Source organism: Vombatus ursinus, unplaced genomic scaffold, assembly GCF_900497805.2.
Source record: "Vombatus ursinus unplaced genomic scaffold, bare-nosed wombat genome assembly UNPS02014801.1, whole genome shotgun sequence".
NCBI lineage: Eukaryota > Metazoa > Chordata > Mammalia > Diprotodontia > Vombatidae > Vombatus > Vombatus ursinus.
In genome coordinates, this window is record NW_020954579.1 from 3,036,158 (window position 1) to 3,051,896 (window position 15,739).

The 15,739-nt window shown below is 45.2% G+C and overlaps 1 protein-coding gene across 2 annotated transcripts in view; it reads right to left on the minus strand.

The window, feature by feature from the left end:
• The window catches only part of ARHGAP23 (Rho GTPase activating protein 23), a 121,359-nt gene extending 110,398 nt beyond the window's left edge, over positions 1–10,961 (minus strand). The window contains exon 1 of one of the 2 annotated variants that reach the window (XM_027872995.1): positions 10,908–10,961. Coding sequence is in view for 1 of the 2 variants with exons in the window: in XM_027872991.1 (XP_027728792.1) it covers positions 2,228–2,290 (63 nt within the window). In the remaining variant the exon portion in view is untranslated. Of the gene's footprint in view, positions 1–2,227; positions 2,315–10,907 lie in introns of those variants that run through there. The other variant, XM_027872991.1, reaches the window with a different exon arrangement.
• Positions 10,962–15,739: the final 4,778 nt, after the last annotated feature.

The window sequence follows — 15,739 nt, forward strand, 5'->3', positions numbered from 1 at the left end:
AACAGACCTAGATCTGGGGCTGCAGTTGGGAGTGGGGGAGGGAGATAGAGAACAAAATCCTCAAAACAGAGTTGAGTGAAGATCAGGAACTGGTCTCCTCACCACCCATCCCAATCCCCACTCCAACTCCATGCCCAGTTGAGCCTGGTGTTGCTGCCAATTTCCCAACACTACTCCCCTATCCCCCCTGCCTCGTTCCTGCCCAAGAAGGTACCAGAGTGAACTGACAACTCTGCCAAAATTTCTCTAAGGCCAAGGAAGAGGAGGTGCCTAGCAAATAGGGGAAAGAGGGTTGATCTCAACTAGCCTTATTACCCACTTTACCCCTGGCTAGACAAGAGGCACTAGGAAGACTGGGATTTGAGAGCCTTTGGACCAGGTTTGGGGTGAAAGGGATTGTCCCATAAAAGTGAAGCAAATCATATGCAAAAACACACATCAAATCAACAACCCCAACACTTTTGATAATGGGGCTGTAGCTTTGCCTGAGGGGGACAATCACACAGGCTCACACCCCAACCACCCCCAATTTTGAAGATGTAGAAGGGGGTATATCCAAAGGACTCATGTTTAATGACCCACCCGCCCCCCCAGTTCATCCTGAATTTCAAGTTCGTAATTAGGAAACACACTTAGGCTTGGAGGTAGGGGAGAGAATGAAGAGAGGGGGCAGGCCGGCATAGTCATCCAGAGATGAGAATCTCATCGACAGGTCCTGGGAAGACATACGCAAGCCCACAGGCACAGAATTCTCAAAGCACCAAATCTCAACCATTAAATAAAAAGAAGGTTAAGGCGGGGGGGGGGGTCCCTAAGAATTTAGTTCTAAAGAAGAGGATCCAACAAAGACCCCAAAGCTGAATCATTCTTGGTATGGTGTTTTCCATACCCAGTAGCCACTCTTAATAATAATGATGATGATGGTGATGGTGATAGCTCTAACATTTATATAGCACTTTAAGATTTGCAAAACACGTTACATAGGTTATCTCTTTTGAACCTCACAATAATTCTGGGAGGTGGGTGCTATTATTACCCCCATTTTACAGATGAGAAAACTGAGACTGAGAACGGTAACTTGGTTTGCTCAGGGCTACACTGATAGTACAGGGAAGTAAATGACAATTTTTGAACTTGAAAGAGCCCATTAGGCTGATCCTTTTATGAAGACAATATAGCAGTTACCCACAAATAAATGCCCCCTCATTTCCAATGTCCTTTCCAGTCAACAAAACCACAACAAAACCCTCTAAGGAAGACAGGTGAGGTTTTTGATCAGAGGGGTCCCTAGCTGGAGATGATGAGGGTTCCTTTATTGACAGAAAGGTATTCCCCCAGATTAGCCCTCTCTGTCATCCAGGCAGGATGGTGCCTTTGGGTGCACGGTCCCTCCCCATCCTCAGCAGCTGGGTAGATGAAAGAACCCAAACAAGGGAGGAAGAGCAGCACAGCTCTGACTAATCCCCCTGGCACCTCCAGGCCAGACCCACCCACCCAGACAAGCAGCCCAAGAGCAAAGGGTGGGGGCAGGGGACTCCCCCAGAGAGTGAGGAGCCATATGTCCTGAGGCTGTAAGTTATGGGGGGAGGGAAGCTGACCAGTCTGCCCTCAGCCCTGAAGAGGAAGTAGCCCCAATTCTTAAGCCCTAAAGCCTGGCATCCTAACGCCTGCCCTGCCTGCCCTGCCTGCCCTGCCTGCCCTGCCTGCCCTGGAGAGGACATCCAGTCTGAAAGGAGCCCCCTCCCCCACTCTCTCCCTCTCCAGCTGTGTCTGGGCCTCACCAACGGAAAAAGAAAACTCGGGCAGAGGAAACGGGAGTGAGAGTCGCCCTGCCTGGCTGGCAGGCAAACGGAGGGACAAAGGGATTGGGCCTCCCCCTTCCACTCCAGCAGCCTGCTCACCATTTACCTGGGCAAGTATTTCTACTGCCCACACTCTCTGCCATCTCTCGGTGCCCACTCCTCTCCTGGCACTATACCCATCCTTGATCAGACCTAGTAGCTTCAGGGGTTGTTTCCACCCATATCCTGACCCAGGATCCAGAGCCCCTAGTTGCCAACCAATCAATTCCATCCCAGGAAGGGGTACCCCCTATGCCCAGGTCTCACTTGGGTGAACTCTGTGTGAGGTGGTAGTGTCATTCCTGGGTAGCATCACTCGCCTTGCCCATGCCCTGCATCCCTTGGCGCCAGGCTTCCCGTCCATATTCCCTCCCAGTTCCTCTCACCTGGGGGTGCCGGGGCTCCGGACGGGGAGGAATCCCGACCAGGCAGAAGGTGACTCCATTCATCGGGCAGCAGCGGCGACTCTGGGGCCCGTTCAGGGCTGGGGAGGGACAGGGAGAGGGAAGGGGGAGGGGAGAGGCGGAGCCTGGAGAGGAGTGGGCGTGGCTTGGGCGGGGAGTGGGAGGAACCTGGGCGGGATAGGAAGGGGCCCCAGGAGGAGGAGGTGAAGATCTTGGTAGGGAAGGGGCAATCCCACAGAGCAAAGTGAAGAACCAACAGAGACCCAGAGAGAGGAGACTGATAGAGGAACTAGAAACTGGAAGAGAGAAACAAGAAGAGAACTCACCCTACTTTTCTGCCCCGATAGAAACGGAGCTCAGAGCCTGCCCAGCTCATCGGAACCCGCAGGATAATAGAACAGACAGAACCCTGGGGCTGAGAAAGCAGCAAAGGGATGGGTAGGATAGAGACCAGGGAATGGAGCTTAGAGAGCTAGCGAGAGAGAGGGAGAGAGTAAAAGGAACAGAGAGGGAGGGATAGAAAGGGAAAGTTGGTAGGGAAGGAGGGAGAGAGAGGGAGGGAGGGAAAGAGAGTAGGGAGAAACAGGAAGGGAGGGAGGGGCAGAGAGGGAGGGAAGAAGATGGAGAGGGAGGAAGGGAGAGAAAGAGAGAGACAGAAGAAGGAAAGAAGAGAGGAAGAAGGGGAGAGAAAAAGGGAGGAGAGAGAGAAGAAGAAGAAGAAGAAGAAGAAGAAGAGAGAGAAGAAGAAAGGAGAGGAGAAGAGAGGAGAGAAAGAGAAAGAGAGAGAGAAACAAAACTTGCCTCCCCCAGAATGGCCCAGATAGAGAGCTTGGTGAGGTCGGGCAAAGAGGTCAAGGACACCTTACCCAAAACTGGCATGGAGAGACAAAGAGAAATACAGAGAAACAGACACAGATGCAGAGACTGTGGTATGGGAAATAGCAAAAGAGAAAAATAGAAAGATATAGACATTTACAAAACGGGGTAGATAGAGCATTTCTTAAATACTAGACACATGGAGATGAACAGAGACACAAAGTCATAGAGAGAGCCAAGACAGACTCACGTACAAGAGAGAGATAGAGAGAGAGGCAGTCAGAATCCTAACTGGAGTACTATTATCTTTTGGTGGTGATGCACTATGGGAAAGAATGCAGTATTCCCCATAGATCATCAGTTCCCCCAGGAAAGTATTCTAAACCAGGCTTCCTGATTCCACTCCTCCTCAGGTATGTGTGTTTGGGAGTCAGGGTAATGCAGTGAAATAGAAGGAAAAAGGTAGGGGCAGGTAGGTAGAGCAGTGGATAGAGATCTGGCCTTGGAGTCAGGAGGACCTGAGTTCAAATCCAGCCCCAGACACTTGACACTTACTAGCTGTGTGACCCTGGGCAAGTCACCTAACCCCAATTTCCTCACCCAAAAAAAGCATAAAAAAAGAGGTAGTATAAGGAAGTAGGAAGTATATCAATAGAAAGATATAAAGCTGCTACTTAAATTCCTTCCTACCCCCATAATTCCTTTATCTCCTACTATCCCCACTGGTGAGTGCCAGATGAGAGATGAAATATTGGACAGACACATACTCACAGACACATACCTGTGAGTCACTGGACTCCTACATAAGGCACCCAGAGTGTTTTCCGGTCTAACACTGAGCCAGTCACAAAGATTTGCCTAGAAGGGCATCCCAAGGGTGTGTCAGAAATCCACCTCCCTCCAGCCACCACCTAGAAATCCCTCAACCCTCTATCCTTAGTCCAGCCTGGTAATGCTCCTACCCCTTCGGGGAGGGTGAAGAAGAAAGAAACCTTAGATTCTTTGGGTTACACCTGACCTTTCAGGTTGGTAAGTCCTTCCTACAAGCTAACCTCTATCTTTTTTGCTACATGAAACTCAGTGTTCCTTTCATTTCCTTCCACCCCTTTGTAGATTTAATAACCTTCCTGTGCTTCCAGATGATTAAAGGAAAGGATTCAGGGTCCACACAAAGAAATATGGCCTAGAGATGTGGAGAATAGGTAAAAACAGCCCTCCTCCCACTACCTTCTATACATACTCATAATCAAAACCTCAGGAGCAAAGAAATTTCATTGGTTCTCTATTTATTTTGCCCTTTCCCAGTGAGACAAGAAAGAACAAACCCTTTCTCTATATCTTGGTTGTATCCAGTGTCTCCCAACCCTCCATTCCTTGGGCCAAAGCAGGATATGAATCTCCAGAGCTAAAAAAAAGATGGGGGCAAGGATAGTGCTAACACTAAGAAGCCCAGGGAGAGATTCTACTCTTATCTGGGGTTCCTTAATCTGGTGGAGAAAGTCTTTTTATTATAATTTCTGCCCTATCCCTGGTCCCCCCCCCTTTTGCCCCGAAATATAGCCCTTAACCTCATGTCAAAGCACCTGGGTACTGAATGGGAGGTTATCTTTTTCACCATATGCCCATGTGGAAATGGCTCCATATAGTAATGGCTCCAATCCCCACCTCCTCACCAAGCTTCCAGCCTCAAGAACATAGAGGGGTGACTCAGAGCATCTTAGCCCATGAATTTCCCTAACACAGGAAATCATTCTCGCCGTCTAACTTCAATCCTTCATGCTGTAGTGGTAGGCCATTTTTTTCTTGCCAGTTCTTTATATTCTCCTGTCACTTCCTCAGGCCATGGACCCCCACTTCTTTCCTCCTTGCTGCTGAATGGTCCCAAGTGTTCTGTCTCTCCAGTGTATCCTCCCCTTCCTGGACAAACAAGCTGCTTTGGGGGGAGGGGGGAATGAAATTCACTAGTCTGAGACTGATTAAGAATCTGGCCACTGGCATCAGGCATCATGACCTGAGTCAAAGGGAGGGAAGGAGGGTGGTGACTGCTGGGGTGCCCCCTGTTCACTTTTTCCAGCCTGTGGTGCCCTCAGTTCCTGAAAAAGTTGAGAGGAAATGAGCTCACACTCCCATCCGGCCAAATTCCTTAGTCCACAATACACTAGTACACACACACACAAACACACACACACACACACACACACACAAAACCCCTGACTACTACCCCCAATCCTGCTCCCACCCATTTCCCAGAAAGTTCCCCCACATCACTGCTCTTCCACACCTCTTCCTGCACTCTTGACCCACCTCCTCTGGCCCAGACATCCATCCTGTCCCTTCACACCCCTCTACCTTTCTTTTCCATCTCATCTTATATCCCTCATCCCTTCCTTCCCTGTTGCCCCCAAAGCTCCAGCCCCTTCATTTCCCTCCTACCTTCTTCTCTTATCTGATTATTTTCCTTCCACACATCTCATTACATCCTCTCTCTCTCTCTCTCTCTCTCTCTCTCTCTCTCTCTCTCTCTCTCGCCTAGATAGTGGTGGTTGGAGATGAGGGAGAAATTATCAATAGGTGGCTATGCCTGAACAGGGTCTTCGTTTCCCTCCCCAAACGTGCCAGGGGAACTCCAATTCTCGGTGGAGATTGACACCAATTGCTGGTTCTACATCAAGGGTCATAGGATTTAGAGCTGGGTGGCACATTTAATCTAAATCCACTTTTTTAATAAAGGAGGAAACTGAGGCTGATAGGGCAAATGACCTACCCAGAGTCACTTGGGTATATAAGTAGCAGATCCTGGATGTGAAACCTCTAAGGTCTCTTCCAAATCCAAATGCTGTGATGAAGAGGATGATAAAGCCAAATCTAATTCCCTCTAAAAGTGGAGATGTGGGAGAGTAGGGAGGAGAGTTGGGAATAAGAAAACAACCCATCATACTAGCGTCTCAGAACCTAAAATTGACCCTGAAATACACCCCCTCGCAGCCATCTTCGCCCAGAATAAGAAATAGGAGGCAGGTACTAAGAACGCAGGGGGAGGGATCTTGTTCTGGGAAGGAATTGTGACAGTAGAAAAGGTTTCAGCCTGGAGGCTTTAAAAACCGAAGGAGAAACAGCGCCCTCTTGTGGACAGATAGAGGCAGGCTGGAGGAACCTAAAGTGTAGACTGATTAAATCCATTCTTAACCACCCTAGCCTGGCTGCTCTCCTAGAGCCCCCCCCATCCTGTCCCCCCCTTACTTCTCATCTACCCTCTCCAGAACCGATGGGTGCGTCCAGTGGAACAAGAAGGTGGCCACAGATCCAGAATGAGATCTCACCAAGTGCTATCTCTACATCCTAGGGGAGATGCTAACATTAATTTCTTTTGAAGGGCAACTACTGTACTCTTGACTGTATTTGCCAGCCAAGCAGTGGGAGGGAGGCATCTACTCACCATCGCCTCACTGATGCCACCAACTTGATACCACATACTTAAGGAGCATTTCCACCCCCAACCTCCCTAAGAAGGAGGCAATGAAAATTGTTTCAGAATTTCCTAGACTTAGAGATAGAAGGTCCCCAGAAATCTTCTAGTCCAATAATCTCCAAGATGAGGTGTACACTCCTTAAGCACAGGGGTGGGGAATCTTTGGCCTCCAGGTCATATGTAGTCTTCTAGGTCCTCACAAGCAGCCCTTTGACTGAATCCAAACTTCACAGGACAAATCCCCTTAATAAAAGGACTTGTTCTGTAAAACTTGGACTCAGTCAAAAGGCCGTACCCAAGGACCTAGAAGACCACATGTGGCCTTGAGGCCTCAAGTTCTCCACCCCTGCTCTAAGGGGTGCACAAGATGATGCAATGGGGTACAGGAAGAAAATATAGCTTATTTATATGTATTATTAAATATAAGACATTAAGCTTTGCTAATATTGAATCTACAAATCCACCTGGGTGCCATCACTCTGTCCATACATCAGGTGGTCATTTACCGTAAGGCAAGGTATCGTGAGGGGAGAGGGCTGGAGTTCTACAATGGGAAGGGGTTGAATATCAACCCCACTGGTTAATTTTCAGCCTGTTGTAATATATTGCAGCTAATGAAGTGGATTTATGGATTATGTTATCTGATTTTAAATAAACTACCCCTCACAGAATGGACAAGTGCCTCAAAAAGATTCTTGCAAAGAAATCAAGTAATACTAATTATTTGAGCACAATAGAACAACAAACAAAAAGCACAACCCAAACTTCTCTTGCTCCTAGTTCCAAGTTCATCAGTCACATGAGGAAGCAAAAACAATGATCTGATAAGGTGACTTAAAAATTCTACATTATCAAGATGATTGTTTAAAATGTAGGTTTATGTCCACTATTATTAATAATGAACCCTTACCTAAGGGTATATTGTGTCTAAAAATGTTACCCAATTATAATATGGAGTAATCATGCTTAGCCAGACATTTAAAAACAAAGCTTGGGTTACCAAAATGATGTGTGTGTCACCTATAAAAACTCTCATATCTACCCACTTTCAAGAACTTGGAAGCAGAATTTTCCATCCTACTCAAAAATCTTCCAAATGATGAATTGTGAACCTATTTGTTAAAAATATAAAACTGCAACACTTTCTGACTAATTTGCAAGAATGATTGACATTAGGGAAAATGGAATTTAACTAGCAGCATTTATTTTTTTTTTAGAAAACCAGCTATTTTTGCATAATGGGTAGATAGGATTTTTAAAGAGTGATTATGATTTAGTAAGAGTAGTTAATAGTATGCTTCTTCCATTTGTCTCTCTGTATCTTTGGGAAATATCATTTTCAACACTGGTGGCCAATAAAACCAAGAATCATAATACACTGAACTTAGAACCAGACCTCTGAATCACTGGATCACAAAAAGTTTCACCCAAAATTTAAACAAATAGGTAGATTCAATGACATTGTTTTCATTAAAATATTACAATTGCTCTAGCGAAAATTTTAAAAAAGCTTTTGTAAATTTAGTAAAATAAAAATTATTTTTAAAATATTCATTTCATTTTTGTCATCCTTTTAAATTTTGTTTTTGCATATATTTTATGATATATGTATGTATATATATATTAGTGTAGCTGTCTACATACATAATTTTAAAATAAATAGCCATATGTTGGGGGTGTACTCAAACATTTTATGCTTATAGGGATAAGCTTTCAAAAAAGTTTAGAGACTGCTGCTCTAGACCAACTCCTGCTTTTTACAGAGGAGGAAACAGATGATAGAGGTTAAATGACTTGCCTAAGGGCACAAAGAATGAAAATGGCAGGGAACATTAGTGCCACTCTGCCCGACATAGACTGTTTTCTCTGACTATCCAGGTACCTCATATTGGTCTGGCACCGGTAGCAGGGCTGTGGATGTCTCTCCTTTCTCTATTGGGGTCCATCCTGGGTGTCTTGGATGAGAAAGGAGTTATTACTTACTAGCTGTATGGACCTCCCAAAGCAAGCAGTTTCTTCAGTGCTGGATTTTGGTGTCAGGAGAGACCTGTATTTGATACTTATGGTCAAGTAAATTAACCTCCCTGAACCTCTGCAAAATAGGGATATTTGCCATTCCTACCTCATAAGGTCATTTTGAGGAAAGTGATTTGTAAACCCTAAAGCACCATAGCAACATTAAGTTAAGATTATTTGACCCAAGTTAGAATCCCAGTTTTGCCACTTCCCTCCCTAGCTCTATGACCCTGAGCAAGTCTGTCTGTCTGTCTGTCTTTCTTTCTTCTTTACTAAGCATTAGTTTTGTTGTTCTTCAATCCTTTTCAGTCATATCTGACTTTTGGGGATCCCATTTGGGATTTTCTTTGGCAAAAATACTGGAGCAATTTGCCGTTTCCTTCTCCAGCTCATTTTACAAATGAAGAAACTGAGGCAAACAGGGTTAAGTGACTTGTCCAGAGTCACACAGCTAATAAATGTCTGAGGCTGGATTTGAACTCACAAAGATGAGCTTGACTCCAGGCCTAGTACTCTATCCACTGAGTCACCTCGCTGCCCTAAACTTCAGTTTCCTCATCTATAAAATTAGAGGCTTAGGGGCAGCTAGGTGGCGCAGTGGATAGAGCACCGACCCTGAAGTCAGGAGGACCTGAGTTCAAATCCAGCCTCAGACCAAACACTTGACACTTACTAGCTGTGTGACCCTGGGTAAGTCACTTAACCCCAACTGCCTAAGCAAAAAAAAAATTAAATAAATAAATAAAATTAGAGGCTTAGACTTGATTTCTACATTTCAATTCTACATCTATGATTAAGAGATTCCACTGCTCTGCCATTCTGGGCTGAGCATACCTGGTGGGAGCCCAAATACTCATTTGGATTAACTGTACATCATGGGAACTGAGGCAGGGAACAAAATTTGGGAGAAAGAAAGGAAGGAAAAAACATTTATTAAGTGTCTACCATATGCCAGATACACCCTGGGAGGTAAGTACTATTATTATCCCCATTTTATAGTCAAGGAAACGGAGGCAGAAGTTAAATGACTTGCCCAAGGTCACATAACCAGTAAATGTTTGAGGCCGGATTCGAACTTGAGTATTTCTGATTGGAGGCCCAATGATCTAACCACTGTACCACCTAGCTGCACCAGAGTAGCTATTGAAGCTAGAAGGGATAGGGACTAGATCTGTGATTTCATTATTATAGGAACCTCCCAGATGAGTAAATTCCCTCTTCCAATGTAGATTAGCACTTTTTCTGCAACTTCTGACCTTAGTTGCTTTAGGATACTGAGAGTTTAAGACAGAGGTCAGCTCTCTATCTATCTCTACCCATTGCACCAGGCTGCCTCTCAATGGCAGATCCCTGTGGGATCACTGACAGTCAGGCCCCAGCCTTATTTTTTTTCTCTTTCATCTGGCTTCTCACGGGAGCCATGAACCTCCTACACAATTAGGAGAGATTGCTGAACTCAGAAACTTCCCATTTGGGCACACCCCCTGCTCACCTCAATTTTCTCTTTCCTTTAGCACAGGCAATGGGTGCAAGGTGGAAGAGGGAACCCCAGACCTCCCTGTCCAGAGGAAGCATGAAATAGTGAAAAGACAGTAGAAATCTGGAATTCAGAGACCAGGATTCAAGCCCTGACTCCATTGTTCTACCGAGATGTAATGTTTGGTCAGCTCTCTGTTTCTTCATCTGTAAAATGGAGCCAATACCAACTCATAGAGTTGTCCTGAGGGAAATGTTGTATATCCTTAATGCTACAGAGTAGTATAGTAGGGGGAAAGTGCCATATTCATAATGGGGGGGGGGGCCTGGGCTTGAATCCTACCTACACTTCACAGCTGTGTGACTCTAAGCAAGTCACTTCCTATCTTTGAGCCTGTTTCATCTTCTCTAAAATAGGAGTAAATAATATCTGTAGCTACCTATCTCACAGGGTTGTTGTGAATGTTAAATAAGAGAGCATATGTAATGTATAGCCTATATTACATTGCTTGCCGTCTTGGGGAGAGGGGAGACGAGGGAGGGAGAAAAAAATTCAAAATCTTATAAAAGTGAATGTTGAAAACTATCTTTACATGTAACTGGAAAAAAATAAAATACTATTAAGTGACAAAAAAAGAAGAAAAAAAGACAGCATATGTAAACTGCTTTATAAACCTCAGAGTCCTGTCTATACACTATTATTATAGAACTATAAGCTATTGCTTTTTTAAAACAATCGAGAGAAAAAGATAGCTTTATGTCTAGGCTAGTAGCTTTAGCTGCCTAGACTGGGGGGAAAGGAGAAAAAGTTTTTTGGGGGGGAAGGTAGAGAAGGAGAAGTGAGAATTACCAGAGGAAGGAAAAAGGATAAGGATTTAATCTCACCTTGGTGTCACTTTGGAAATCATCCCCTTTGTCATACCTGGAGATTCCTGGCTCAACAATAAATTTTAGATGTGATCCATTTCTTAACATTGGCTTTGTTTTGTTTTGTTTGCAGAAAAGCCAGGCACACCAAAGGGACAAATCAGGTGATATTTCTTTGCATTTTAAAAGGCTTTTTCACTTTCAGTGCAGAGGTCCTTAAAATAGCTATTCACCCTTGTCTTTTTAAGACAGAATTCAGTTTATGAAAATTCTATATATGTACAATTTCCCAGAAAAGCTATAAAGTGTGATGCACCTGCATGACCATTGGGTCCCACTCTGTTATATATAAGAAGTCAAGACTTCTTCAATGGTGATAACAATGGTAATAATACATTTAGCAATACAGTGGAAAGAGTTGATCTGCTTATTTCCCTCAGTAGATCTGTCCTATGAGTCTGAATGACATGAGAAGAGGATTGGGAAAGAAGAAACAGAATCATGGAATTAGGTTGGAAGGGACCTTTGATGTCATTTAGTCCAACGGGAGGGACCCTGGCGCCAGCTTGGGCTGGCTGAGTGCGACTGTTCCCCCCTCCCCACTCAGCATTTTGTACCAGAGCACATGGAGTGTGGTGCCACAAAAGAAATACCTATGGACTACAGAGACTGGAATGTTGTGGCATTAAGCATAAGTCTTTATTAAAAATAACTTAAGATGCAGCATATAATACTGAAGAGAGAGCTGGCTTTGAAATCAAGAAGACCTGGGTTAATTTCCTGCTGATAAAACATTACTGACAATGAGACCATGAACAAGTCACTAACTTTATTAAGCCTCAGTTTCCTCATCTGAAAAAGGAGGACATTGAACTAAATGGTCTCTATATTCCTTCTCAGCTTTAGAACTACGAGACTATAACTCTAAATTAAGGAAGAGTGAAGATCTGCATTGATGGAGGGAGTTCACACCCAAGAAACCTTTGGTCTGCATGCATAGGTAGTTATAGATATGTACACACTTATGTGTATACACACAGTGTCCCAAAAGTCTTAGTGTAATTTAAAGACTTTTGGGACACTGTATATTGGGGGGGGGGTGGAGAGGGAATGTGCATGCACCCATGTAAAAATACTCCTTATTGTACTCTATGCAGAAGGGAAGTGGCTTCCTTAGGTCACACATGTCACTGAGAGTGCCCACATCTGATGACCTAACCAGTGTGCCATATTGTCATAGTTTGCTAGGCAATGAGGTGGTGTAATGCTTGGAACCCAGGAATTGGAATCAGGAAAACATGAGTTAACATCCTACCTCAAACAACTTGCTAGATGTAGGATCCTAGGCAAGTCCCTTAACACTGCTAGCCTCAGTTTCCTCTTCTGTAAAGTAGAGATATGACTTCTAAAAGGAGGAATACCTCCCTCACTGGGCTGTAAATGCCAGCTCTTGTTATTTTTATTATGCTTTTATGTAGGCTAGGTGCTAATCTGTAGGTTAATGAGCAGGATCCAAACCAAGTCAGATGTCTTAAAAAATTAGAGAGGTCCTATCAAGTCGCCCCAAAATTTCTATCCAAATAAGAAAAGATGTGATCAGATGCTTGAAAGGGTGAGAGAGGACAGTATGTATCTTGGTTTTTCAACAGACAAAATTAGGCAGTGGGATAGTTTGTTTCCAGGCCCAATCCATTAGTGAATCAGTAGGATGATTTCCAGGTCCTCTGGGAGGGACACCGCCTCCTCATCTCCTAGTGCCTGTGCCCCAACTGAGGATGCTGGCAGAAACCCAATTTATCTGCACTAAACCATCATAGCTCTCAACCCGCAGACCTCCATCCTCCTGTCTTCTTGTTCCAAGGCCCAGAATTCTATGAAGCTGCCAGGAACTATTTGAATTAAAAGCCCAGATACCAAACAGGCCTGGAGATCCATCGCCCCTGGAGGGCATCGTCTCCCAGCGAAACACACTCTTCTCCCAGACCCCAGCAGTAACCACTTGCTCAACCCCAATGCCAGATCTCAGACCCCTGACACTTTAGCTCCTTATCTCCATTCCCACACCCCTTTTACCAGTCTTGATTCTGCCTCCTTCTTACAGATGAGGAAACTGAGGCAAACAGGGTCAAGTGACTTGCCCAGGATCACATAGCTAATAAGTGTCTGAGGCCAGATTTGAACACAAGAAAATAGAAAGCCTAGCACACACAGTAGACACTTAATAAATGTTTTTTTGAACTAAACTGAACTGAAGCAGGATTTGAACTTGGGCTCTCCAAACTCTGTATCTGGTCCTCTATTGACCATGCCACCTAGCCACCAATGTAAGCTCCTTGAGGGTAGCAAGTTTTGTCTTTGCATCCTAGCACCTTGTAAATAGCAGGAATTTTTTTTTTGGGAGGGGCAATCAGGGTTAAGTGATTTGCTCAGGTCACCCAATTAATAAGTTTCTGAGATCAGATTTTAACTCAGGTCCTACTGACTCCAGGGACGGTGCTCTATCCACTGTGCCACCTAGCTGCTCTCTATAGCAGGAATTTAATACTGATTGAACTGAGTGCCTCGAATCCTGAAGAGCCTGGAGATAGAGTAGTCCTCAGGGACGCAGGATCTAGACCACACCCCTCAGGGTATTCCTTGGTAACAGCAGCAAAGAAGGGAAAGGGGACAAATATGGACAGATTTGTCCATATACATGGACAAGCTAGAACATGTGGATACACTTGTCATGGGAAACCTCCTGCACTCCATCTCCTAGAGTTCTTGGATCATCGGTCTACTTCTAAGTCAACCACCTCATGCCTTGTATTTCCTGCTGCCTTCAACTTGGGACAATATGGGATAACTTGGGATCCTGAAAGCAAGAGATTCCCCAACTGGTCACCACTAGGTAAGTAACTCCAGTGTTCACCTTCCCTTGTTGCCTCAATGCCCTCTCTTCATCAGGGACCTTCTTTACTAGGACTATCTATTCAGTGTCACCTGGGAGAATAAGGAAATACACTCTGAATAGAGAGTGCAGATTGGGAGAGAAAATCAGAGCAAGAAAGTGCCCTAACCTACCCAGTCCTGCAAATATGCCCACATCTGGCAGTTGACAGCTGTTGGCTCTGCTCTAGGGATAATCCGTAATTAGGAAAGAAGAAATCATGATGTATGGGTTGGGACCTAGGCTTTTTCCCAATTCACTCAGATGCCCAAGTGGGAGGGTAAAGCCTTTGATCTGATGGATACCCCCCTCACATAGACACAAAGCTCCTTAGAATCGGCAAATTTCAGGATAGCTAGGTGAACGTGAGTACTGTGAGTATAGGGGAAAATATTTTCTCCCTAGAAAAAGTCACCTCTTGGGGCAGCTAGGTGAACACTTACTAGCTGTGTGACCCTGGGCAAGTCACTTAACCCCATTTGCCTAAAAATAAAAAAAAAAGAAAAGAAAAAGTCACCTCTGAGGCTGTGTAAACAAAACTACTGGGCCTGTGCTTCATTTCCTTCTTTATTGACAATAGAATGAACAAGAATGATTCCGTTTTGAAAGGGGCTTCCAATAGACATATATACATATATGTACATACACAGGGTGTTTATTTACGCTTAAAAATGCACTAAGATTTTTGGGTCACTTGTGTGGGTGTGGGTGTAGATGTATATTTAGGCTTTAATAACTTAAAACTTCACTAAGACTTTTTGGAATAGCATGCAAATATATACCTATATATTATGGACACATGTGTGTGTGTGTCCATAAAAGTGTTCTTTGTTGCACAGAAGGGAAGTGACTTGCCCAGGTCACACAGATAAGTTTATCCACAGCATCATGCTTCCTGATGACCTTCGTATGATTTGTCACTTCTCATGAGGGCAGGCGTGTGCAAGGCCAATGCACAGGGTCTCTGCGGGTCTGCGGGTCTGTGTACTTGAAGGGTAGAGCCGGACTCCTTCTCCTACCCCGTCCTACCTCATATTCCCATGTCATGAAATGTTAACTTAACAGCTCCTGCTGCTTTGCAATGGGGTAAAAAAAAAGGAGGGAGAAGAAAAAAAGAAGAGCCCAGGCTCAGAGGAGCTCCTTACTGTTCCTAATGAAAGGCCAAAGGGAGGGAGTAATCTCACTGGGAGGACTGAACCAAAAGTAGGGCCATGCAAGCAGACATCCTTCCCTCTGCTCAGCCTCTAAAGCTTCCAGAGCTATAACCTGAAGTTCCCCTTCCCCCCCAAAACCCCAAAATGGGACTTACTCCCAACGGGACCACACCTCACACAGAACAACTGTGAACGCGAGTAACCTGTGTAGACTTATTGTTGACATACAGCAAACGTAGGATACTCTTTCAATAGATGTGATCTCAGTGAGAGGTGTACGGTGTTGAGGCAAGGCGAGATGTGTGTCCGCGCGCGCACGCGTATGAGTGCGTGTGTGTGCCCCACGTACACTCCCTGGGTGTATGCGTTAATTCAATTCTCCTTGTGTCTCCCTGTGTGTTGATTGGAGTGGGGGGGGGCATAGTGGAAGCTTACCCTGAAGTACCCGTGGGGTGTGTGTGTGTGTGTGTGTGTGTGTGTGTGTGTGTGTGTGTGTGTGAGAGAGAGAGAGAGAGAGAGATGCCACTCCGTGTCACACCAACCCCTTCCTCAGAGCCCAGCATCCTTCCCGCCCATGCCCAGGGATAGCCTCCCGGCCCCGCCCCCACCGGCTTAAGCAGGGAGCGGCCTTTCCTCCGCCCCAAGGACTCTCCTCTCTGGCCGTCCCCAGACTCCAGCATCTATTCGGGCTATTAAAGTCTCCCTCTCCCACCCTCCTTCCCAACCCGCCATCGTTCCTACCTGCTCCATGCTGCGCCCTCTCTATG